Source organism: Tenrec ecaudatus, chromosome 4, assembly GCF_050624435.1.
Source record: "Tenrec ecaudatus isolate mTenEca1 chromosome 4, mTenEca1.hap1, whole genome shotgun sequence".
NCBI lineage: Eukaryota > Metazoa > Chordata > Mammalia > Afrosoricida > Tenrecidae > Tenrec > Tenrec ecaudatus.
The window spans coordinates 583,384-608,125 of NC_134533.1; the positions used below are offsets into that span (position 1 = coordinate 583,384).

Genomic DNA, 24,742 nt, shown 5'->3' on the forward strand with positions numbered 1-24,742 from the left:
CAAGACTCCACACCCCCACAGTCAGGTTCTGTCTAGGTCCAGCTACAGACCTTGCAATCCCTGCACGTGGGGCCAGGCCCTGAAGTGCCCAAGGCAGGCCCTTATCCCAGCCCCATACCTCTGCAGCCCACACTGTGACTGAATGTCATTTCCAGACCCTGAGTCTCCAGGGCAAGCCTCTACCCCAGCCAGAGGTGATGATTCTCTCCCCACCTGGGCTGCTGCCCACATCCACCTGTGCATAGTGGTGACCGGCTGGGAACAGCCAGGCCCTCAGATCACCTCCTCCCTCAGGTCACCCTGCTGAACACCAACTCCGGCCCCTGCAGAGGGCACTAGTGGAACTGGAACAGGACATGGATGTTAGTGGGGCCTGATAGCTCCCAAATCCCAAGGTAGTGCAGTTGGCTGGCTCTCCTGTCCCAGTCCCCACTCAGCCCAGGTCCCATCTTAGCCCTGATTCTGCTGGGGACTTTCCACGGGATCGGTGACCAGGTCCCACAGGGGCCAGTAAGTGGGGAGTCCCTTCAGAAACCCAGTAGGGTAGGGGCAGTCTTGGGAAGGTCATTGGGCAGAAGAGCCCTCTTAGGAGGGACTGTGAAGACAGACTGACCGCCACTGCCTCCAGCAACCCAGCCCACTCCTCACAGTGCCCCCAGAAGGACCCAGTGGGCCCAGGGCACCTCCCTCAGAGGCCAGCCTGGGAAGTAAGGCTGAACTGCCTGGATCTGAGCCCAACAGGCAGCTGGTGCTCATGCATGCACACACACATGCATATACATGTGCATACTAGCATGGCCTTACACATGCTCACTTCACCTGCCCCCAGAGCTCAGGGGACAACCGGAGGTGCACCCCTCTCCATGACACGCCCAGTGCCACTTCCCTGTGCCAGACCCTGCTGGGGAGCAGCCACCAGGCCAAGAGGCCCGCCAGCCGCAGCTTTCAGGCCGCTGGGGACAAGAAGTTACCTGGGTCCAGGGTTCTCCTGTGGGTGTGCTAGCCATGAGTGTGGTGTGGGGGGAGCAAGCCCCCACCGGTGGCCTCCCCCACCTTCCTCAGCACGATGCCTCCTGCTGCAGCGACTGCTTCTGTCTGTGTTTTAGTTCAAACGTTCTCCGTAGCTTCCTGGCTTTGCAGTTACATCCTTTCCTGACCCCAACCCCACCCAGGCCCCCCGCCCGCCCGCCCTTCCTGTGGCTGAGTCAGGCGACTGCCTACTGCCGCCTGCCCCGACACACACCGCCATGCACCTCCCCTCTCACAGGCAGACTGCTCCGGGCCCTCACAGAGGTGCTGAGGGCCAGGACCCAAGGTGGTGTGAGAGCCCAGGAGGCCAGGGGGATGTGGTGAGAGGGGTGTTACTGCCAACAAATGCTTCTCTGACCTCCCAACGGAGGGGGGAAGGAACTCCTGATCCCTAACAGGGCCTCAAGTTGGACTCTGGGGGCTCCTTCACCCCATTTGCAGGCAGGATCCGCCAGCCTGTGAGTGGCTACCCAGGGCAGAGAAGGAAGCCCACACAGGGGCAGAGGCTGCAGGCATCTTCTCCCATCACCCCCACACACTGACCCCGGAACTCCAGAGTCTGAGCCCAGGCACAGGTGGCTAGGTCACCCTGTCCTGCTATTGTCACCCCTATGGGCAGTGTGTGTGTAAAAGAGAGATTCCCTCTGCCTCAGACTGAACCCCACCTGTGCAGGCTAGACCTCATCCCTGCTCCACCCCTCCAGCGGCCTCTCTCTCAGTGCAAGGCCCTTGGGGGATGGGCACTTCTGTCTTGGGGTATGCCTCCCTGAACCTTCTCTTGCAGGGGCCAGAGTAAGTGCCCACCCCCAGAGCGTGCCCAGAATCACTTGTCTCAAAGGGAGGCTTCCCAGGGGCACTCTGCACTGGCACCTGCGCCCCAGGCAGCAGCCCATGCTTCCTGGAACCGGTCCCCTGCTGCCGAGTGACCATGAGATCCTGATCACCCTGGACTCACTCCTTACACCTCCTCCGGGCACCATCTGCTCCCCACGCAAGTTCCTGGGCCTAGGAACCCCAAGTCCCAGGCTTCTCCTCAGTCTGGGGCGCCTCCACCTCCTCTGACCGGGTCACCTGTTGTACCAAGGCTGCTGTCCCTAGGGAGAGCCAGCACCGCCAACTCACGCCCCGCCTTCTGAGGTGGGGGGCAGGTCCACAGTAAGCCCGCGGCGGGTGGGGGGAAGCGGCAAGTGGGGGCAGGAGGCCAGCGGAGGGGGGTGACGGAGGAGGAGGGAGAGCTCCACCCAGCGCATTTCCGGGTATATTCCTGCCTCTCAGAGACCGCAGGCCTTGGGTCTCGCCCTGGGGCAGAGTGAGGTCCCACTGCGTGCCCGCATGGCAAGGGCGCTGGCAGCCCCTGCGCCTGGCCAGCTGAGCGGGAAGAGCAGCCTGGGGCCTCGCCGCTGACCCAGCTTGAGTCCCTGGGGCTGGTGCAGGGACGTGCTGCGCTTCCGGCGACGTGGGTGGCCGGCGGCTCCGAGTCACTTCCTGCGGGGGGCGGCAGAGGGTGCTCCCAGCGAGGAGCACCTGACTCTGGGTCCGGGCCCTGTGTCGCCAGGGATGGTGACCTCCACTCCCCACCTAACCCCACACCACGGTACTAGCCGCCATGGCCACTCACCTGCCACAGAGGCTTGGGCTCAGCTGCTGCGGGGGCGGGGCGGCTCACCTGGGCAGGTGCGCAGCGGCAAATGGCCCAGCAGCAGTAGCGGCAGGTGCAGCCCCGCCCTGCAACCAGGGCAGAGGGCGGACTCATTTTATGCCCTAGGCTGGGCACCGTGTAGCCTGTGGCACAGGCCCCAGAAGCTAATGGGGCCTGGGGCAGAGGTCGAACCAGCCCTACCAGGCCCAGGAGCCCTTGCCAGCCCCGCCCACCCAACCAGTCCTTTCCTTCTGGGAGCCCCCACCCTCTCCATTCCTGAACCCTTCCCAGCTACCTCCTCTGGGAGCCATCGGACAGCAGGGTGCACCCAAAGCCCAAGGCTGCACACCCACCCCCTCGCACCTGTTCTTCCTGGGCCCGCACACCACCACAACCTGAACCAGGATACACAGCTTTTGTTTTATTATGGGGTCTTCTACTGGCCAAGGGCAGCCAGGGGCTCTCCCAGGAGAGGTGGGGTGGGAGGACAGCACCCCCAGCCAGTGTGCGGAGGAGGGCCGGGAGGGCCCAGAAATCAAAGGCCAGATGCAATTATTTACTGGGAAGGTCTGACCCGCTTTCCCACACTACAGCTGCGTGGGAACCCCCGCCCCAGTTAATGGGGTACCTCCAGCCCCAGGTCCTGGATCTAACAGAGAGGGAACAGACCCCACAGGTCATGTGCTAACACCACAAATAACCCCACTGATGTTGGCTCAGAGGCACATTGGTCACATTCTGTGGAACTGCTAACCCCAAGGTGCAAACCCCTCTGGAGAAAGATGTGGCTGTCTGCTCCCACAGGATCTTCCCATATGGGCCCCATGGCTACATGTGAGTTGGGGCCCGCTGTAACTCAGCACAGGTGGCACTGCTCTAGGACAGGTGGGTGTCGAGGCTGCCAACCTCACCACAGCAGACATCTTCCTTCCTGAAGGGTAGTGGGTGGGCTTGAGCCACCCACTGTGCAGGGAGCAGCCTGGTGCTTAATCCAGAGTGTCACCAGGGCACATTATGGTCTCCCAGGGCAACCACCCCCCAGATATAAGACACTCAGGGACTCCCTTATTACCGGGCCTCCCAAGTAACCCCCCACCCACATCCACAGGTTTTCCCAGGTCCCCTCCCCACAGGCATGTAGCAGGAAGCCACAGCTCCCAGTGCCCACAATGGCTTGTCGGGCAGCCTACACAGCTGTGCTCTTGGGGAAGGAGCTGGATGCCGAGGGGAATTCTGGCCCCTCCGATTGTGGCCTGTGTGTCTCCTGGTGCATCTTCTCCTTGACCCTCTTGAACTTGTTTACGAGAACTCTGTTTTTGACCTTCTGAGGGACGTCGGGCACGAACCAGGCAGCGATGAGCTTGATGCACAAGGCCACGTGCTGTGGGTCAGGGGTCAAGAAGGGCTTTCCGGTCAGGGTGGAGGGCTCCAGGGAAAGCAGTCCCACCCCAGCCCAGGGCCCCTGCCCGGAGTCCTGGCCCACCTCGAAGAGGATGAGGAAGACCAGTCTGATGGCCAGAAGGAACCAGAACTTCTTGGAGAGGCTGTAGTTCTCCTCGTGGCCATCGCGGTAATCCCGGTACCTGGGGCGGGAGGAGCCTCCACGGTCAGAAGCTCAGCACTGACTGGAGGGCAGTGAGTTTGGTTTGGGGTTTTATGTGTTATTGTGTAGTGGTTTCATGGGGCTGCTACCTCCAGGTTAGCAGTCCAAAACCACCAGTTGCTGCTTGGGAGGAAGGCAGAGCTTTCTACATTCCTGCCTTGGAAAAGCACAGGGCTGCTGCGAGTCTGCACTGACTCCATGACAGGGGGTGTGGTTTGGGTGGGGTGGGGAGGAGCTGGGCAGAAGTCAGAGGCTCACAGGGCAGGGGAGGGGCAGGGGGCTCCCACCTGCACTCAGTCACAGTCTCCCAGCTCTTCCCGTGCAGAGGTCTCTCGAAGTCCTTCACTTGGAACACGGACAGACTGTGGTTGACATAGCCGGCGAGGCAGCTGGGGGCAGGGAGGAGTGAGGGACAGGCAGGTTGTGGGCTACCTGCCAAGCACTCCACAGGGGCCCCTCCCAGGCACTGCCAGCCCCCTGGGCCCCTAGGCAACTTTGGTGGAAGGAGCACCAGCCCAGAGCCCGAGTCAAGGTTGGTCATACATCAGACCACCTCCCTATTCCTCTCCTGAAAAGCAGCCCCCTGGACAGAGGGCAGTCCCACACATGGGGACAGCGTCTGGTTCCCAGAGATGACCCTGAGGGTGGTGGGGCCCCCAGAGCTCTGGTCCACAGGGGCAGCACCCTCACGGTCAGAGTTGACTGAGGAAACACCTTGCAGGGTAGGAGCCCTGGAAGCAATGGGTCTGTGGCCTGAACCCCCACTCCCAGAGCCCCAGATCCCAGCCCTGCTCCAGCTCCAGGCGACCTGCCAGAACAGGGACATCAGGCTGAGGGGTCCCCAGCAGGCGGCTTACTCCACAGGAGGGCAGTCCATCAACTGGCACGGGCCATAGTGGTACTTGTATACCACCCTTGGGATGAACTCGGAGGTGACCGCAATGACTAGCCCGTTGGAGATGACCGCCAGCACGCCGATGGTCTCTAGCACCTGCAGCCACGTCCCTGTCAGAGCAGTGGTGTGTGTAAGGGGCCCTTCCCCAGGCTGGGAGACTAAGACCCTTCCACCCAAGGGCAGTGCTGGGGACATGGGACTAGGGCAGGAAGCCCATCCCCACCACAACCTCTGTCTGTCCCCCCTTCCCCCCAGCCTTGGCTCTTTCTCCCCATGTGGACGTAGAGAGTCTTCCATCGTCCACCTTCAGTGTGAGCTACCAGCCGCCCCTGAGCCTGCTCTACCTCCTGATACCCTGGTATGGAAGGTGGTAGAGACCACTTCACCTGAGCCCCAGCTGGGGCCTCCCACACACCTCTCTGCTTGCCCCACATCCAGCACCCCCTAACACTTGTCTGCTCAGTTCCTGCCTCAAGATGCTGTATCCCCAGAGCCTCACCCTTCCCCTGGCCCCCTTGGTCTATAAGGTCTACAGCCCACTCCTGGTGGCCAGTGGGAGGGCCCTGCTCTAGCTCACCCCAGGCCTCACCTGCAGCCTAGGTAGCCACTAAAAAGGGCTGTTCAAGGGGGCCTGACCCTGACAGAGGAGTCCCCAGGTAAGACCTGACCTACTACAGAGCCCCTCTGTCCACAGGGCCCCTTGTCCCTCACCAATGTCCTTGGCCTTGCGAGGGATGAGGCGGCGCTGCAGCCTCACCATCTTGATGGCGTCCAGGCGGATCTCCACAAGGTTGCTGATCAGAGCAAGCAGCGGGGCCAGCGGGAAGGCGGCCACGAAGAGCGTGGTGAAGCCATACTGCATCACTGGGAGGGGAGGGATGGGGGGGAGGGGTGGTCAGCTGGGCCCCGGGGAGCTCTGCCCCCATCTCGCCCCACACATTTATCTCCAGGAACCCTTCCAACCGGCTGAAGGTGATAGGGAAGCCTTATTGCAGCACTGTGGGGGGTGGGGGGTGCGGGCTGAGGGCAGGGGGCGCGGGGTGGGCAGAGTCAGCGGCGCCTATGGAGACCCGCCCCGCCTCCACGCACTCATCTCCATGAACTCATCAAACAGGCTGAAGGTGGTGACCGGGTCCAGGAGGTAATTCCGCTGCCACTCCTTCAGCTCAGGGTCATTGGACAGGTGGCCGAAATTGTAGGAGCGCCACTTGTTCCGAAACCACCTGGCAGGGATAAGTGGCATGGGCGGGAGCGGCTGGGTCCCAGGGGCAGGAGGCATGGGGTCCACAGGCCTCTGAGGGAGGCTGCAAGGGGCGGGGCTCACGGGCTCAGGTACTCCATGCAGTTGCTCAGTGTCTGTTTCAGACCCATGATCACGGCCATCTGCACGAACAGGTCCATCATGCAGCCGCTGAGATGGCACTGGGAGAGGGAGGAGGCATCTGCTGGAGGCAGGGTCCCTGGAATTGCTGCCCCCCACCACCACTTCTGATCCCTCTCAAGTCTCCCCCTGGGGCTGGGGACTTCAGGAGTGTGGCCACAGCATGGGGCAGAGTGTGGTCAGCTTCCACTCTCCTCCCTTCCCATGGCTGGGGGCAGGGTTCAGAGGGACTCAGGGTGGGGCTGAGGGGCATTCAGGGTAGGTGGACAGCGGGCTGGGAGAACGGATCAGTGGTGCTCAGTGGCGCCCTGGGCAGACCGACCTCCTCCAGCTTCCACAGCCCTGCGAGGCGCACAGACTTCCCGGGGTGGCCGTTGATCCTGGGGGAGGAGGGAGGTGTGGGAGGAGGGTCTTCAGTGGGACTGGGATGAGGGACAGGGCAGAAGCGTGGCCAACATTCCACAGGTGCAGTCACCACACTGCTCACCAATCCCCCACTCCTATCCCAGGACACGTCTCCGGGCTCAGGAACACGGACCCTTCTGTCCCCACACTCGGGAACAGACCTGGACTTGTGCCCGCTCATGTGTGCAAGATACTGCCCCAACAGGCTGCTCTCTGCCCACCGAGGGCTCCACACTGCTCGTGGGAACATTCCACCAGGTGGCACCTCCCTTTTCTCAGAGACTTAAAAATCATGGCCTGATAGGAACATAGAAATGCGCGGGCCACTGAGGCTCCTGTAGGGCGAGCTGTCCCGGCCCTGCACGCGCTGTAGACCTGGCTGGAGGCTGAAGCAAGCGGCTGTCGCGGTAGCTGCACATGGGCCAGCATGGGCCAGGGGCTGTGAAGGGGAGATTTGAGGGACAATTACTATTTCAGGAAATACGGTCATATGCCGGATCGCAAAATAGAGTGACTCTGGGTGGACATGAAGCTGCGTCAAGTCCAACCTTGTAGTGGGCATGCAGAACAAAGCCCCGGCAGGCCTCAATGCTGCCAGGCAGCAGGCTGAACAGCTAGAGAGGCTGGACAAGGCCAACGACTAGGCCACCAATGAACAGAGGCCCAATAACTGGCAGGACGAGGTTGAGTGGAGGGACCCCACATGTGGGCTGTGTCTGTGACCTGCAGAACAGTGAGCCTGGCCCTCCGTCCTGGGGCCTGTGCACTGTGGCTGTGCCCACCTGCCCACAAGCTTGTGGATGCCCCCTGAAGCTGGTGCTAGCATTGCAGTGGCTAGAGGGGTTATAAGGCAAGAAATGTGGGCACTCCTGGGGGCTGGAAACAGCAGGGAGACCGTTCTCTCCTAAAGCCCAGACCGGTGGAACCCATCAGGACTCTGACCCCCAGGGCTGAAATGAAGGGTCCATACTGACACCCAGACTGCCGCCCTTTGTCCCATCAGGGATGGGACCTGAGTCACTGCTCAAGCCAAGTCTCCCGGGAATGACTCCAAGATGGCCTGCAACCAGAAGCTAAATCCCACAGCCTGTGGGGGCAGATTGACAGTGGCCGGCAGCCACCAAATGAAAAGTTCAGCTCATTGCTGGGGAGCAGGTTCTGACCCCCTCAACCCCACAGGATGGAGTAAGCAGATGCCCCATTTCCCTCCCACGTAGCAGGTTGGGGGTCCAGCCAGAGCCCTTTCTGTTAGCCGCAGAGCCCTCCATCTCCGTGCCCCCAGGGCTTAGTCATCAGAGTATGTGTGCGTGTGCGTGCGTGTGTGTTTCCCATAAAGAAGCAAGTGTGTAAGACAGGCCTGAGCAGTTGCTGCATGTGATCAAGTGGATTCCGACTCAGGGAAACCTCGTAGCACAGAGCAGAACTGCTCCCCAGAGGTCCCAGGCTCAGTCTGCATGGAAGCAGACTGCCACACCTCTATCCCCAGAGGACTGGGGTGTTTGCACCCACCCCCGCCAGAGCTTCGCAAAGGACCAGCCCTCCCTATTGGCAGCAAAACACAGTGGTCCTGATGCACATGGCCAGTCCCGAGCCTCGGGTTCCTAGACTCTGTGGGAAAGCCACCACCTGTCGGGGAGCAGCCATGCCAAGCCAAGGGGATGGGGGTCAGGCCAGGGCATTGGGGGGAGCAGACGAGTCAATAAAACAGACACCTCCCTCATCCCTTGCAGTAAGATTAATCCTTTAAGACTCAACTATTGGACTATATACATTGGTGGGATATTACAGGCCTCGCAAGCTAATATCTGCCCTCGAGTTGATGCGGACTCACAGTGCCCTATAGGGCAGGGGAGGGCTGCCCTGTGAGTTCGGAGGCTGTGACTCTTCACAGGAGTAGCAATCTTCCTGTGTCTCCCAAGGAGCGGCTGACGCTGTGGTTCGCACCCCAACACATCATCCCAACCCCGCCAGCGGTCCTCAGTATAGCCAACCTCAAGGGCCAAAGGTCAGCATTCATCCCCCCCACACACACACACACAAAATAAAGTTCTTGGACAACTCCTGTGGGGTTGTGATACGGTCCTGCCTCAAACGACCAGGACAGAAATCCCCCTGGAGCCAGCTCCCTCTGTAGGACCTACCCTGCAGGAGCAAGAGCCCTGGCAGGAGCAGACAGAAGCTCCCCCGTGTTCACTGCTGCCCTGGCACAAGAGCCAGAAGCTGGAGACCGCCCGGGACATACAGTAGGCTGACAGGCATCATAAGCCAACCAGCAGTGAGTGGTGAAACCAGGAAGCCCCTTGGGCACCGGTGGGCCTGCAGGACGCTGTGGTCAGTGAAGCTGGTCAATCTCAAGTGGACTGTGAGGATGAAGACCAAGACAAAGGCTTACAGACCAAGGGGAGCAGACATTGGAGGTCCCCAGGGGAGGCTGGGGAGAAGAAGCACCAGCTGGAAGGGTGGCCGGTGTCTGTTGGTGTTGGGTCTGGTGAAAGGGGACGTGGGACCCCCAGCAGGGGGAGGAGGATTGAATACAGGGAGCAGGGGCGTTGCTGAGCTGTTTGAATTGCTGAATGCAGAGTAGATGGTCTGAAATGTAAGCCCTGAGCTAATTCACAATAAAAATGAATTCATTTATGAGGAAATTAATCCGTTCAGGAAGGAGGGGGGACATAAGGAGGCAGTGGCCGTCGTGTTCCTGAAGGAGGCCTGCAGCCGCGGGCATGGAGCCAAGGCACGGAGAGTAGCCTGCTCAGTGAACGTATGCCCGAAACAATGAAAATTCATTCATTGAACAAATGAAAACCATGACCATGGCGTCTAAAAGAAACACGGGCTGTGAGTATGTAAAGGCTCCCATGCGGGCCAAGCATACTGCCCATTCCCAACCCCCCCTCCAGGAAACATGAGCCTCCAAACCGAAGGAGACCCCACCTCACTCAGGCCCAGAGGAAAGCGCAGAAAATACCTGTAAAGAGATGGGACCCTCACCCACTGATGGCGGGACCAACCAGACACCTCAACACCTGCTGTGGAAAGCGGTGTGGCGCCTCCGTCCCAAATGTACCCAGAAACACAGGAGCAGCCATCTCTCTCCTCGGGGACGCCCGAAGCAAACACGGGTCAAAACACGAGCAGAGAGAGATACGTGCGGACCCGGGGTGCACGCAGCACTGGGAACCCCCTCCGTGCCCGTCGGCGGAGGGATGGGCAGGTCCGTGTTGACGCACACAAACCACCCCACTGCGCGCCGCTAGAGTGATGACGAGGATGGGACTGTCCCCCTCCTGCCCTGGACAAGCGCACGGGGCACTGTCCGAGAGAGGTCAGCCAGTGCCACAAAGACAAGTACCACATGACACCACTGTTAGAATGGAGAAAAGGGTTTCAGACGAAAAGAAACTAATGGAGCACAGGGAGGAAGCGGGAAGAAAATTACAAATGAACGGACCAGGCCTCCCCCAGGCAGACAGGGGAGATGCCCCACGCACGCTCAGCGTGGGGGGAGTGGTCTGCGCAGTGGGGCGGGTGCACCAGGATCTTACAGGAAATCCCAGAAGAGGCTGAGTGCTGTCAGCGCTGGCCCCTCCCTCCAGCCTGGGCTTGCGCACTGGCCTGTCCCTCCCCCAGACTTGCTCTGGGTGCCAGTGTCTCAGTGGCCCTGGCAGAGCCCTACCTGCCCAGGATGAAGGCGATGTAGATGAGGGAGGAGAAATGAGTAAAAAACTGGAGCATGAAGAACTTGACCGTGAACTTGCTCTCACGCTCCGAGAAGGATCGGGGCTTCTCTGCAAGAGAAATAGGCTGGTCCCAATCCCGCCGGGCTGGTCCTCTGCTTGTACTCAGAGGCAACCCTGACCACCGGCCACAGAGCACTGGGCCTCAGGTTGGAGCAGGGGGTCAGGAGGCCATGTGGGGCTACAGGACTTGGGGACCACAGGAAAGGCCAACCCTGCCTGCCCTAGGATCTCGGTGCCCACACGGCCTAGACCAGGACAGGGGCACGCTTACCAAACTCACTGAGCTTCAGGGCCACACACCTGTTGATCTACGAGTGGGCAGGGTGCAGAGGACAGGGCTCAGCCTGGGTCTGGATTGAGCCCGCCCCCACGCACCCTTCCCAGCCCCCACCTTGGTCATGATGACGATGGTTACGTAGTGCACGAGGGCCCCTGAGACCACGACAACTGTGGTCACCTGCGCAGCCAGCAGGGGCGAGGCCCAGTAGCTGAAGAGGGCTGCAGCCAGGACGCGGTAGACGACCAGGATGTGAGCCATGCCGATCATGACGCAGATCTGGGGGGGGGGACGGGACCAGGGGCACAGGTGAGGGGGGCTGACTGTGTGGGGACAGGGAGCTGAGGGACCAGAGGGCAGGGAGCAGCACCATGACGAGAGACAGGAAGAGGACGAGGGCGCTGTGCAGGTAGGAGTGCCGGTGATTCTTGGGTTCGTACTCCGGGCAGTTCATCATCTCCATCACCATCTCGTCCTGCGGGCAACCAGCACCCTCAGACACTGAGTCCGGCTCACACACACACACACACACACACACACACACACACGACACCCACACTGAGGCCCCCGGCACACTCAGACCCTGAACCCGGCCCACACACACACATGACACCTGCACTGAGACCCCCGGCACACTCACACACAGTGTACACCTCTAAACCCCAGGCCTGGCTGTTGGCCATGGGCCCCTCACCTCGACCTCGTCCCAGCCACACAGATTCCAGTGCTGAACCACTGAAGCACGTTGTCGTTTCCAGACCTCCAGGAACACGGTGGCTGCAACCCAGGAGCAAGGCGCTGTCATGACTGTCCCGGGTGGGTGTGGGCCAGTGGCCAGCGCCCTGGGGTGTGGTGGGTAGGGGCTGGACACTCAGGATGGCACGGGCCCATAACTCTCAAGGGCTGGCAGTGACTCACCCCAGAGAGCCATGAAGATCGCGAACACCACGGTGCCCTCGTTGTCAAAGAGGTGCGTCAGCTGCGGTGGGGGTGGGGTGTCAGGTGGAGACTGGGCGATCTCCCATGCACCACACCCAGGAAGGGGCCCACTCCCCCAGTGGCAGCCAACCTTGGCGAAAGTGCAAGTGTCTGAAAGCCGCTGGGCCTCGTGGAAGTGGTCTCCCCGGGGACACAGGATGATGTGGTGGGCCTCACAGATCTCCTTGCTGGTGGGCACAAGGACAGGACTGCGGCCACCTCCAGACACAGGCCCCTGACCCCCAGCCCCCCCCCTTCTGACCAAATACACACCTGATTTGACTGGCATCAAATAGGGCAAAGCCGCTCAAGAAGACTATGAGACCGACCAAAGCCGCGGGCACCAGCATGCATGTATACCAGCCAAGCCAGGCGAAGTACAGCGCCACTTTCTCACCAAAGTAGTCCCTGCAGCGAGCGGCGACTGTCAGAGCTCGACTCCTCGGGGTGCGAGGATAGGGCAGGGGGAGTACATTTGTGGGAGAGAGGGGTTGGGGTCTATCTACGGAAAGGCAGTTTCAGTGTGGACACAGGTGTGTTACCTGATGGCATCAACCGGCTGCACCTTGAACATACTTCTCCACTGGGCCCACTTCCTCAGTTTCTCCTCTGTCTTCGTGAGCTGTGGCCTCGGCCCACCTCCAGGTCCCTCTCCAGGCCCCTCCTTGGGGCTAACCAGCATCGTGTGCAAGAAAAAGCCGTCCTCAAAGACTCGGGCCTTCTTCAACTTATAGAAGTCCTCTGGGGGTTGCAGAGTTTGTGGATCAGCACCGAGGCCCCCACAGGAAGACGCAGGCCCCGTCCAAAAGTAGTCCCTGCTCACCGTCATCAGTCTTTGCGCTTCCCTCGATGAAGGTGTAGATAAGGCGGATCCTGGGATAGGGGGAGGCCAGGCTTAGGACTGCTAGAGCCCAGCTGCCAGCCAGGCACCCCCTCCCCAGCAGGGCCCTCCACCTGCCACCCCTGCGCTCTGTCCTCCCTGCCCACTCCCCTGCTCAGGCTGGTCTCAGAACACCTGCCCAGCCTCTAACATGAGGCTGGGGTTCCCTCAGCCTCTCCTGATTTCCAGCCACACAGCTCGTGCCTAGGAATTCCATGTCCTGGGAAGGCACCCAGCCCGTCTGTCCCTCATAATCCCACCCCTGGAGTGCTATGTCCCCAGAGAAACCATGGCCTGCACGGCCTTCAGAAGCTTGGGCAACCACCCCAAGAAGGGACATGGGGACCTTCGATGGGCCGGGCCTCTGCCCTGAGACCACCAGGAGCCTGCCAGGCAGGGGGCTGGAGCCACTCACCGCGTGGTTTCTAGCGTGGAGTCCGTGGCCAGCTGGGCCCGGCTTGCAGACCCCTCGGGCGCCATGAGCAGTTGGCAGTGCTGAAGGAAGGGCGTGTCCTTGGCTCGGATCCCGAAGTACTTCTTATGCTGGTACTGCATCTCCTGGGGACGGGGCCATGGGAGACCCGGGCCTTACCTCGGTACCTGCCACCCTCTCCAGGCCACCTCCCCCACTGGTCGGCCTCCAGGTAGCCCACCTTGTACTGGAAGCCCTTTCTGGCCAACTCCTCCAGCAGCTTCTGCAGCCGATGTTGCTTCTGGGGCTTCTGGTGGAGGCTGGTCACGAACACATAGTCCCAGGATGGCCTGGCAGCAGTCAGGTGTCGGGGAGGTTGCTGGGGCCCCTCCTCTGGGCAGCGGGGCACCAACAGGAGACAGGGAGATTGCATGGGTCCAGCAGAGGTGGGCCCTTCCAGGGACTGGCCAGGAGAGTTTTCACAAGAGTGGATGCTGATCAGGGGGATGCTGTCCTCTGGGGCGGCCCCGCTGCTGTCTTCACCCTGGAGGGATGGATGGTGGGCAGACAGAGCAGGGGTAGCCCATTGGGGGTGGGAAGCAGCCCCTCCCTTCGCTATCCTGCAGGGGACCCCCAGGTTAGAGTTCGCCTGCGCCCCCACTAAAGGGGGAAGCAGGATACAAACACTCAGGCCAGGTGCAGGTGGGGTCCAGGCAGAGATGCAGAGAGCAAGCTGGACGGACAGTGGAGAGGCGGGCTGGGTGGTCACAGGGAGCACCCAAGGGGGCTTCCCATCCAGTCCAGCTACCAGTGGGGCCGGCACCCATGGGGAGGGGAACAGCCCTTTCTGAACAGCCAAGTCCCAGGCTGTTCTCTGCCCCTGCCAATGTCCTGCTCGGGATGGAGTGCTGCCCACCAGGCGTGAGCACTGTGGCCAGTGGGCATGACACATGCTGACCTGGACGCCCACAGCTGCTGGACTAACCACCAGATGCAGAGCCAGGTTGGGGAAAAGACGCAGGGTCTGCCCTCCGAGCCGGGGCGGTGTCCAGACCCTGAGGGTCCAGGGAGTAGGAAATGAGGTAGCACCTCCAGGAGGGCCCATAGGTCTCCCGATGCCTGCAACATGGGTGGGCCTGCCCTCCAGGGCGGGGCTGAGCCTCCTTGGAGCTGGCTTCAGTGGGCCCCTGTTCCGGAGGCACAACCTGGGGACCACAGTAAGCCTAGTGCCGGCCAACGACCAGTGTCACCAAGACATATGTGGGCATCTAGGAGGCACCAGAAGACCCCTATCCCTGAGTTCCTCCGGTACCCACTCCCCCACCAACCCCCGCCTGGGCAGGGCCAAAGGTGGCCTTCTCAGCAGAGCTGAGGACTCTTGGACAGAGGCCAGGACTGAAGGCTGAGGGCCTGGGCTCAGGTTAGTGGAGAGACTGGCCCTGCCCAGGCGGGGCTCTGCTGAGGGGTCCCCTAGGTCTCAGTGTGGGACAAGGGACTGTGTGCGCCTGGGGGCTCTGTGGGTTTGAGATGACGCGTAAAAAGCCTACAGAGAAAAGATGTCCAGGTGCCTCCCCACGCGTTACAGCAGCGTGAGAATTACTCTCTCTAGGGCTCTTGGGAACCTGTGCTCTTCAGGGAAGGGACGCATCCAGGCAGTGAAACCACACTGGGTGGATGTAGGGGGGTAAGGGTGGCCCTGATGCCCAGGGCTCTATAGAAAGGACATGTCTAGAAAAGGAAGCTGGCAGCATGCGTACAATTAGGCTGGATACAATGTTGTACGATTGCTCTAAGAGCCCCCAATAAAATGATCTTTTAATAGAAAGATAAACTGCACTGCAGGCAAGGAGAGCAGGGACTGTGTGAGGGGAACAGAGTCACAGTGACCTCACTGCCAGTGGGGCGCAGAGAGCTTCAAGGCATGAAGGGTGCTCTGGAGTCTTTAGGGGACAGGGTGAGACAGAACACAGGGTTATAGGACAGACAGAGCCAACATGGGGGCAGGGACAAGGTGGCACCTGGGGGTTGTGGCCATTGGAGCTTCTTGCTGCCCTCTCCTGCCTGCCCCCACCCCCACCTTCAGCCAGATTCCAGTTGCCTCCTGGGCATGGGCAGCAGGTTTGGGTGTCAGTCCCAACTCCACCCCACCTGCACTCCCCCACACCCCACTGCAGCCCTCTGCTGGCTGTAGACTGTCAGCCTCCTGCCACCCAGCACCCTCCAGCCCCCTCCCTGCTCAAGGACCTCCAGTCTAGCTGGCTCCAGCCTAGCTGGGTCTCTTCTTGGGCCTCCACACACCCCATCTTTGTTCCTGCTGGGCCCCCACCCATGGGGATTGCCCCTCCTCCCCAACCACATTCTTCTATCAAGACTGCCTCCTCCTCCTCCTCCTCCGGGAAGCCTCCCTTGACTGCCCTGGCCAGTTGTCCCAGCCAGGTAAAATGTGAGCCATCTAGTCTCCCTGGAACTGCAGATGAACAACAGACACTTCTTAGCATAAGTATGTCCTGCTGACAGACGTATGGATGCTTCCATTGTCTGTCTGAAACTCAGTTCAAGGGTGTCCTGGCTGCGGGTGTCTGGTTTCGCTTTCTAATCTGGCAGCCTTATGCCACCACCACCCGCCCCTCCCCCAGGCCCACCAGGACCCAGCCACCCAAAATGAATCCACACTCACTGCCCTGAAGGTGATTCCAACTCAGAGCAGCCTACAGCCCCTGTGGGGTTACAACTCTGTACAGGATCAGACGGCCTCATCCGTCTCCCTCCGAGTTGCAGGTGGTTTCAAACTGCTGACCTTGTGGAGAACATCCCAACTCACAGCCCACTGCCCCATCAGGGCTCCTTGTCCCAAGCACTGAGGCAGGAAATCATCAAATCCAGCCAGAGAAAAGAGGGTTTCCTTGGTCCCTCCTCCACCCCACCCCCACCTGCCTGGAAGACAAGGTCCTCCCCAGGCTCCTGAAGCACCTGGGCTCCTGGGGGCCCCGTCCCTTCAGGAGAGGCAGTTCCATCACCAAGACCAGACTGGCAAGGCATACAAAGCTGCCTTTCTCAGGTCCCAGACACCTTGCATTCAAGGGCTTCCAGGGTACAGCCCCACAAATACCTGCAGGCAGGCGTGCTGGGCAGGGTCTGCATGGATCCTGGCCCAGAGAAGCCTGGATCAGCACTGAGGTCCCAGGAAGGGAGGGGCTCCTGGCTGTGAAGACCACCAGAGGGACCAGTGGTTCTGAAGACACCCAGCCTTCAGAGCTGCCCCCACGGAGGGGGTGGGGCAGGAAATGCCAAGGCCCCTAGGCAAAGGGTCAAATTGGCCTCCTGCTGACCAGACCAGAGGGACCTCAGACCCTGAAGGGTCCCTCCCCTCTCCCCTCCCCCCAAGGACGGGGGCTAGGAGCTGGGGTAGGAAAGTGCAGGCTCTCAGGGGCCAGACCACCCAGGACATTGAGATGGTGAGGACAGAAGGGAGAAGGCCTCTCTCAGGCACCCAAAGAGTCGGGGGCTGCACCCCTCCCCTACCAAGGACTCTGGTACTTTGGGCCAGTCACCAGCCCATTAGGCCCTCAGGGTCTGACCCGCTGTCCAGCCAGACACACTGCACTGGACACGGGTGTTCAAGCCCCTGAGCAGATGGCCCCCTTCGATACCTCCGTCATGCCAACTGGCTCACCTGTGGGGCACTCCCTCCAAGAAGCGGAGTGTGTGTGCCTGTGTGTGGTATGTGTGAGTGTGTGGTGCGTTGTGTGTATGTATGCATATGTGGTGTGTGTATTGCGTACATGTGTGTATATTTGTGTGGGTGCATTGCGTATGTGTGTTGTGTGTTTGTGTGTGTGGTTGTGCATGTGTATGTACATGTGGTGTGTACATGTGTAGGTGTGTGCATGAGGTTGTGTATCTGTGTATGTATGCATGTGGTTATGTGTGTGCACACGTGTGTATGTTTGTATGTTTGGTGTGTGTGTGTGTGTGTTGTGTTTATGGCAGGGGGTAGGGCAGAGTGACTCTCAGATAGTCCCCTGGCCCGCGGAGCAGTGGAGCAGTGGGGCAGAGCGAAGGCCTCTCAGGAGGGATGTTTGGCCCGTCACTGCAGGAAGCGCAGATAGGCTGGGAGTCTTGACCTTGGCCAGGGGCCATGAGAATCATGCATTTGAGCAGAGAAAGGACATGGATTCAGCCAAGAGATGGGGCCACCAAGGCCTGAACCTGCACCTGCCCCTGTCCGAGGGCTGAGTCCCTCACCTCAGCCAACTCCATAGGCTCCTTCACACCCAGCCCAGGCCTGGCTTGGGAGGAGGTAGCTGGCATGACTGGGCCTTGCTTGGGAGGGTCCTGGCATAGGAGGAGGGGCCTGGCATGGGAGGGGGTAATTTCCAGGGAGGGACTGGCATGGGAAGGGCTGGCAGGAGGAACTTGTGGGTGGGCAAAGAGCCGCCCACTCTCAGCCACCCTCTGGAACTGAGTGAGAGGCTGGTTTCACCGAGTCCATGGGCTGTTGAGGCCCAGTCTCAGTGGCCTTGTCCCTGAAGAGGCCCTGTCCATGGGACAGAGGATGTTTCTCAGGGGTTCCTCCAGACACCCCATGAGCCCCCCAGCCTCTTCCTGTTTCGCCAGGAATCCACACCCTCCCACCAAAATCCCCTGCTCCTCCCAACAGTCTGGGTTCCCCAGGCCCTCTGGCTGGAGCAGGACCCTGAGGCAGCACAGTGCCAATCCCCCAGCCCCAGCCCTCCTTGAGCCCTGGGCCCTTCCTTCTGTGTGCACCAGGGCAAATTGACAAAGTGGGAGGGGCCTTGGGGGGCTAGGGGGAGGGGCTGGTTGGGCACACCTTGTCTTCATACTGAGGGCCCTAGTAGGGCAACACGGGCCCCTCAGTGAGAGCCAGGGTCCCCCAAAAGCTCCTGGGAAAGGAGAAGGCAGCTTCAGGACCCTGACCCTCAGGACCACCCCCCCACCACCCACCACCCCCGCGTGCATGGCTCCAGGGAGCAGCTGGGTCCCGTTGGGACTGTGGGCACCCTTCCCGGCACCATCCCCACCCAGGCAGAGCCCATGTGGGCGCAGGGCGCGGGCTGAGTGCAGGTGAGGACCCCTGGCGCGGACTTACCTGCATGGTGGTGGATCTTGCTGGCAGCTCTGGCCAGACCTCGGTGCAGCTGCCGGCGCTGGCGTCCTACCTGACTTCCGCGTGGGACTCACCCTCCCTCTCTCTTCGTCACTCCCTCCCGTGCCGCCCAGGCACAGCCTGGGAGGAGCGAGCGTCCCCAGGCCAGGTAAGCCCCGCAGCCACCTGGCAAGCCTCCAGCACCTAGTAGGGCGGATGGGTCAGAGCAGAATGTAAACTGGGATGCGGGAAAGGAGTCCCTGGGTGCACAGCCTCTCTGCGGAGCCGCTGCCACGCCCACCTGTAACCTGGGCCAGTCCCTTCACAGAGGAAGTGGGATTTGATTGGCACCTGACCTGGGTTGTGGTCCCCGGAGTGGAGAGGCAGCAAGGTCTTATAGCAGGGACAAAGCACCCACAGCACGCCTCCACTCCTGGGATCCAGCCCAGGACTCCCCAGTTGGCCCCTGGCTCACTGCTGCTGGCCAGGCCCAGTCCAGTCCCAGTGACCCTGTGGGCCAGGGGGGCGCCGCGCTTGTGGGTTTGCTGACTGTGAGGCTCTGCAGAAGTGGAAATTCTCAGCTTCCCCCAGCAGACTGGCTGGGGGTGCCGCTGTGCAGGGGGGCAGGGGTGCTCTGGCAGCTCGGGGTTTAGCTAGGGACTGCTCACCCAGGGTCAGCAACTTGAAACCCCCAGCTGCTCCCAGGGAGGAAGGGAGGCTTGCTTGTCCTGCAAAGAGTTCTGAAAGAGAAGAAGGTGCCCTGACCAGGAAGGACTCCTCGGTCACTCCTGGGCCTGTCACTTTCTGAACAAGCCCCAGAATCATAATGTGTCTCTGCTAAGGATTGTGGAGCCCAGAAAGGGCGGAGAGGGCATGCGTGGGCAGGAGGGCTGGTTCCAATGGGTGAGAAGGCTGGACCCCCCAGCTCACAGCAATCAAAGGAGCCTGGGGGGCATCCTGAACTCTGAATGGAGCTGCTCGCTGTGAGGTCAGGGGTTTGAAACGCCCAGCCGTCTGCAGGGGAAAGAGGCTGTTATCTAAGCAGCGTGTCAGCTGAGTCCACAGGGAAGAAGCACACCAGCATGTGTGATCCAAAGACAGAAGAACACGTTTCAAATATGCCAGCAGGAAGGGCATCCGTGCCCATCTTGGGAACGCCCCATTTGTAGAGGGCGGTGGAGGACGGTGGGGGCCCCAAACCCGTCTGCAGAGTCTCAAGGCAGATAAAGACCATGGCAGGGCCCCCAGCCACAGGCAAGGGTCTCCGACAGCTTTCCTATCCCACAGAGAGCACTGTCATCGCGATCAGACTGGTTGGAACTGGCTGCTCCGTCAGCTGGCCTCCCCCAGGCCCTAGCTGAAATTCTTCTGGGTGTCAGTAGCTCTCTGATCAACAGCTCCTCCCTGGCCTTTTCCACATTCGTGGTGATCTTTTCTTCCTCGTTCATGGAATTGTTATCTCTGCATTATTATCATTTTATCCTCCGCACTCCATTTTGCTTCTGTCTCTGACTGTGTCTCCGGGCTTCCCGCGTGTGAAGCACAGACACAGGACCCTTGCCAGGGCTTCGGGGGAGATGAGAGGAGGGGCTGGGGGAGCCAACAGTGGATGTGGAAGCGGAGGGAGCACTAGAGCTGATGGTGATTACACAACTCATTTTAAACTCAATTTAACCATGGGGGGATGTTCTAAAATTTATTGTGGGGAAGACTGTACAGCTCCTCTTGATATTGAAAGATTGAATTGTGTGATATGTGGATTAAGGGCCAATAAAACCGTTTATCAAAAAAAAGAAAAGGAGGAGGAGGCTGTTGGCTCCCATAAAATGTAAAGTCTCAAAAAACTCAAGGGGCAGTTGGATCCTATCCATAAGGCATGATAAGTCAGAATTGGCTTAAAGGCAGTGAGTTAGGCTTTTGGTTTTTGTGTCAACTATGGGCTGGGGGCCCAGACTAGTAACGAGGCTACCGCTCCCATGGTGACATTAGACCAGGAGTTCTGCCACTACTGAGACTCTTGTCACTGTGGTGCCTCCCTTCCACATCAGCCGCTTGCCCTCAGAAGGCTTAGGGGTGGTGCAGAGTCTAAGAGTGAAACAGTGGGGGGAGCTCCTCCCACCAGGAGCCATGTGAAGGACCAAGCTCTACTGGCCTGATCCTGGCTGAACAACTCCAGGGGGTGGGGGCCCCAGGAGAAGGTTCTGGTCTGCATCAGGTACACACCGGGAGGTGGGGGCACTCAGGGAGTTGACAGGTCAGGAGCACCCATCACATGAGATGGGGTCGGGGAGCACCCACGGAATTCTGCCAGGGGAGTAGCACCCACGGCACCCAGAGCGCCCCAGGAGTAGGGAGCACCACTCTGCTGTGGTTCAGACCAAGGCTGGAATGTATCTCTGGGTGCCAGGTGAGGACAGAGCCACCGCCATCCTGTGCGATCCAGCCCGTGGCTGGTCTCCTAGGCCTGAATTCTGAGTGGTGTGAGCCATAGAGGCAGTTCTGAGGGACCCAGTGCAATGCATGGGGAGGCAGGGGAAACCCTAAAGGGGACTGGTTTCACCATAGAGCCCACAGTGGCTGCCAGAGTCCCTGCATCACGTCTGCCTTCCAGCAGGAGGAGCACAGGGTGGCAGTGGGCTCACCACCCTTGCAGGACATGATGGGGCCCCTACCCTCTGGGCTCAGAGCCCTCCTTCTGCTCCCAGGACTGAGAACCACAGGCTCTGGCCAAGGAGCGGCTGCTCTGGGTGACCATTGAGATTCTGATACGGAGATGTAGGGGAGGGAGGACACTGAGGCTGCAGCAGGGTCAGCGGCCAGACTGAAGGGGGGCCCCTAGACCATGGGGGTCTGCCCCAGGATCACCCCAGCCACCCACCTTTCCCCAGGCTGCTCCTCCAGCCTCTGAGGCCACCTGCCCAGGTTTCCCCATTTGCATTTTGTTATGCTAACAGATCCCAGAGCTGAGCTGGGGATTATCCCCCACTCAGATGTCACTCGCCCCACCCGCCCAGTGCACACTGTGCCTGATCCAGAGTCTGCTCCACGGGTCTGACTGCAAAGCCACAAAAGGACTGAAAGTACCATAGATTGCCAAAAGGACAAACCCATATGCCTTAGAAGAACTTGCGCCAGAGTGCTCCCAAGAGGCACGGATGTCAAGACTTCACCTTACATCCTTTCGACATGTTGTCAGGAGAGACCTATCCCTGGAGGACATCATGCTTGGTGACATTGAGGGACTGTGAAGAAGAGAAAGGTCCCCAGTAAGACGGAATGACACGGTGGCTGCAACAATGGGCTCAAAGAGAGCAACTGCAAGTACAGCCTGGGACCGGGCAGTGTTTCATTTTGTTGTGTGCACAGGGTCGCTACAGGTCAGGACTGACCTGGTGGCACCTAGCAACAAGCGCTCCCATGAGTGTGGTGGTGGATCCATGTCAGGTGAAATCTTGAGACCTTCCATCCTTCTTCCCTCCCCGTTACCCTGATGCTGGCCATCGGTTCCAGTGTGAAGATGTTTGGTTTCTTTTTTCACACTCAAGTTTCTTTATTTTAAGGTATAATCCATACCAAAAGCTAAACTCTCTGATCTTCATTAGCAACTGCGTCAAATCCCTTCCAAGTCAGCAGCAAGGCTGTCTCATCGGCATGTGGAGGTTGTCCGTGAGCCTCCCTCCAGTCCTCCATCAAATATAATCAAGCGTCTCAGAGCTTGTTTCCTATGATGGATGAATACAACCTGACACTCCTCTCCCTGATTTTAACAGGCAGTGTTTCCTTGTCCGCTTCCAGGGACTGCCTCTTGGTCCTGTGCGGGGTCTCCTGAACACAGGTAAGTGTTCTAGAATCGGCGTCCTTTGTGTACTAGTAGACCACGGGGTCACATCTCTCTGGTATTCTCTGCTTTCTTACTCCACATCCTCCTCTGAATCAGGTCTGTACCCCTAGCAGCTCCCCAACAATGAAGTGCTGCAACCACGTTTGAATGATCTTCAGCAAAATTTTATTGCCATGTGAGATGAATAATTTCATTCAATAAGGCCCACATTCTGCTGGGCCATCTGTCTTTGCGATGGGCACATCATGGATCTCTTCCCTTTGGATGTCTTGGCATTTAGAGGAGTCGGTGCTTCCAGCAGCATCAGTCAGTGGGGTGGGGGCTCTGGAGTGCGCCCCCCCCCCAGCTGTAACCTGTCAGCTGAACAACAGGCATTGTTTCCCTGGGAGAGGAAGGTGGCTTTCTTCATTGTCTTCACTCCCTTCCCAGGGTATCTTTGAAAGCACTTGCCACCAGCTGCTTAAACAAACTCACTGCTCCAGAGTGGACTGTGACTCAGAGCCAGCCCTGGTGGCCTAGTGGTGATGCACTGACTTGCTAAATGGAAGGTCCGCAGTTCGAAACACCAGGCACCTCCACAGGAGAAAGACGAGGCTTTGGGCTCCAGTAAAAAGGTCAAGTCCACCCCACCCTGCAGAGCCCCTGTCAGTGAAATCCATTTGATGGCAGTTCCCCGGGTGTTTCACCCTGAGGCCACTCCCCCAGGCTCTCAGCCCCCACTCTGAGGGCAAGCCACGCCCACCTGAGCTTTGACCTGCCGCCTGTCCCTGGGTGATGGATAGTCAAGATAGTCGCTTTGTCGGGGCTTTCCCTGGTAAGGCCTGAACTTGCCTTTCCTGTGTGGGTCCTACCTCGCTCCAGAGCGCTGGAGCTTCTGACAGACAAGGCCCCTGCGTCTTCCTAGACGTGGTCACCCCTCTCCTTTGCCGGCTGGGCGCTGCCCGTGCAGCATGTGTGCACCCTACCAGTGCCCCAGGGTGAGGCGGCAGGGCAGCAGGTGCAGACCAGGGCCAGGCCAAGGCCACTCACACAGCAGGGTGGGGTTCAGGGGAGCGGGCGCAGGTGCCTGACCTTGATCCGTTTCAGTTTCCTGCTTTCTGAGGAAGGACAGCAGTGGAACCAACCTCTGTATGGCCCAAAGGAGTGGCCACTCTGAACTCAGGCCAGACCTCGCCCTGTCAGGCCCCGCCCTTCGCCAACCAAGGCCTGCCCCTCGCTCCACCCCGCACACCAGCTAGGTGCTGCTTCTGGAGGAAGATTCTGGTTGCAATCAGAGGGACATATGCATAGCCCACAAACCTCCCAAGACCATGGGACCCTGCGGGCCACATACCAGACAGGACTCGAGAAGAGGGCGACCCCCCAGGCCTGCGGGGCAGAGACGGGCCTTCCCTGGGGGCAGCTTCCTGCTCCTGGTCCAGCATTGCCTCCCCAGCTCCTGACAGACAGGTCCCCTTTGGTCATTGGGCATTGGCCACTGCTGTGGGGCCCTCATGGCATCCCACTCCTTGTGCACTTGGGGACAGAGGCCACCCCTTCTTCTCACCCCCTCACCACAGGGCTACCCCAGTGCGCTGGGCTAGCCCATCCAAGGCCCCCACCCCAGCTGGCGTCCATCCTCAGGGCTGGCTGCTCTGGAAGCCCCAGCAAGTCCGTCCATCATGTGTCTATGGAGTGTAGTGCAGGCCCGTTCATGCTTGTGCAAACCGAGATCCAATCTAAGAGAGTCTCTCTTCCCCACGGCATGTGTTCAGGCCCTTTGTCTGAAGGTGCATAGAGCTAGCTGTGGGTTTTCTATTCTGATTGATAATCTACTTGTCTTTCCTTGGTCCAGCACCAGGCTAGGATGACTCCTGGTGGTGAATCCTGACTTTGAAGTCAGGAAGTGAGAGGCATCCTGGTTTCTCCTTCCTTTTTACGACTATTTTTGGTATCCTGGGTCTGTCCTTTCAATATAAAGTGGGTGATTCGTTTTCCCATTTCTCTGAAGAATGATGTTGGGTTCTAGGTCAGAATTATGTATCTGTGCATTGCCTTAGGTGGTGTTGACTATGTTAAGTCTTCCTATCCATGAACAGGAAGCATTCTCTCATTTATCTGTTTCCTTTAGTTTCCCCACCACTTGTCTGGCTGTTTGTTGAACGGTGGTGTCTTATGGGTTGCTATGATGCTGGAAACCATGTGACTGTCATTACTAACACCAGTAGGGTCACCTAGAGTGAGCAGGTGTCAGCAGAGCTTCCAGACTGCCCCTTTCTGATTAACCAGCTACTGAAAACCTTGTGAAGAGAAGAGCATTGTTGGAACCTGAAAACCTCACACGTAGCAGGGGACACTGGTACACGTTGCGCTGGAAGAGGGGCCCCTCAGGTGTGCAGGCACTCACAATACGACTGAAGAGGAGCGGCCTCCTCAGAGTCTACCATAGTGACAAGCATGGGGTGAAGCTCTCTGAACCTTCAATTGCCAAGGGAGCAGGACTCACAGTGAGGAGGAGAAACAGCCACAGGGCATACATTGATAATGGCAACTTGAAATGCGCTAAGTGTGGATCT

The 24,742-nt window shown here is 59.5% G+C and overlaps 1 protein-coding gene across 1 annotated transcript; it reads right to left on the minus strand.

Moving 5' to 3' along the window:
- Nucleotides 1-273: 273 nt before the first annotated feature.
- On the minus strand, nt 274-18,355 carry ANO9 (anoctamin 9). The gene is made up of 23 exons (XM_075546263.1): nt 18,350-18,355; nt 13,481-13,783; nt 13,243-13,385; nt 12,771-12,820; nt 12,490-12,688; nt 12,221-12,355; nt 12,039-12,135; nt 11,888-11,948; nt 11,664-11,746; nt 11,340-11,444; nt 11,084-11,248; nt 10,964-11,000; nt 10,629-10,740; nt 6,870-6,927; nt 6,491-6,588; nt 6,256-6,389; nt 5,878-6,030; nt 5,129-5,276; nt 4,559-4,660; nt 4,152-4,251; nt 3,859-4,049; nt 2,696-2,754; nt 274-344 (listed from the first exon to the last, which is right to left on the minus strand). Exons 1-23 carry the CDS (start codon nt 18,353-18,355, stop codon nt 274-276), a joined length of 2,610 nt encoding a protein of 869 aa, XP_075402378.1.
- Nucleotides 18,356-24,742: the final 6,387 nt, after the last annotated feature.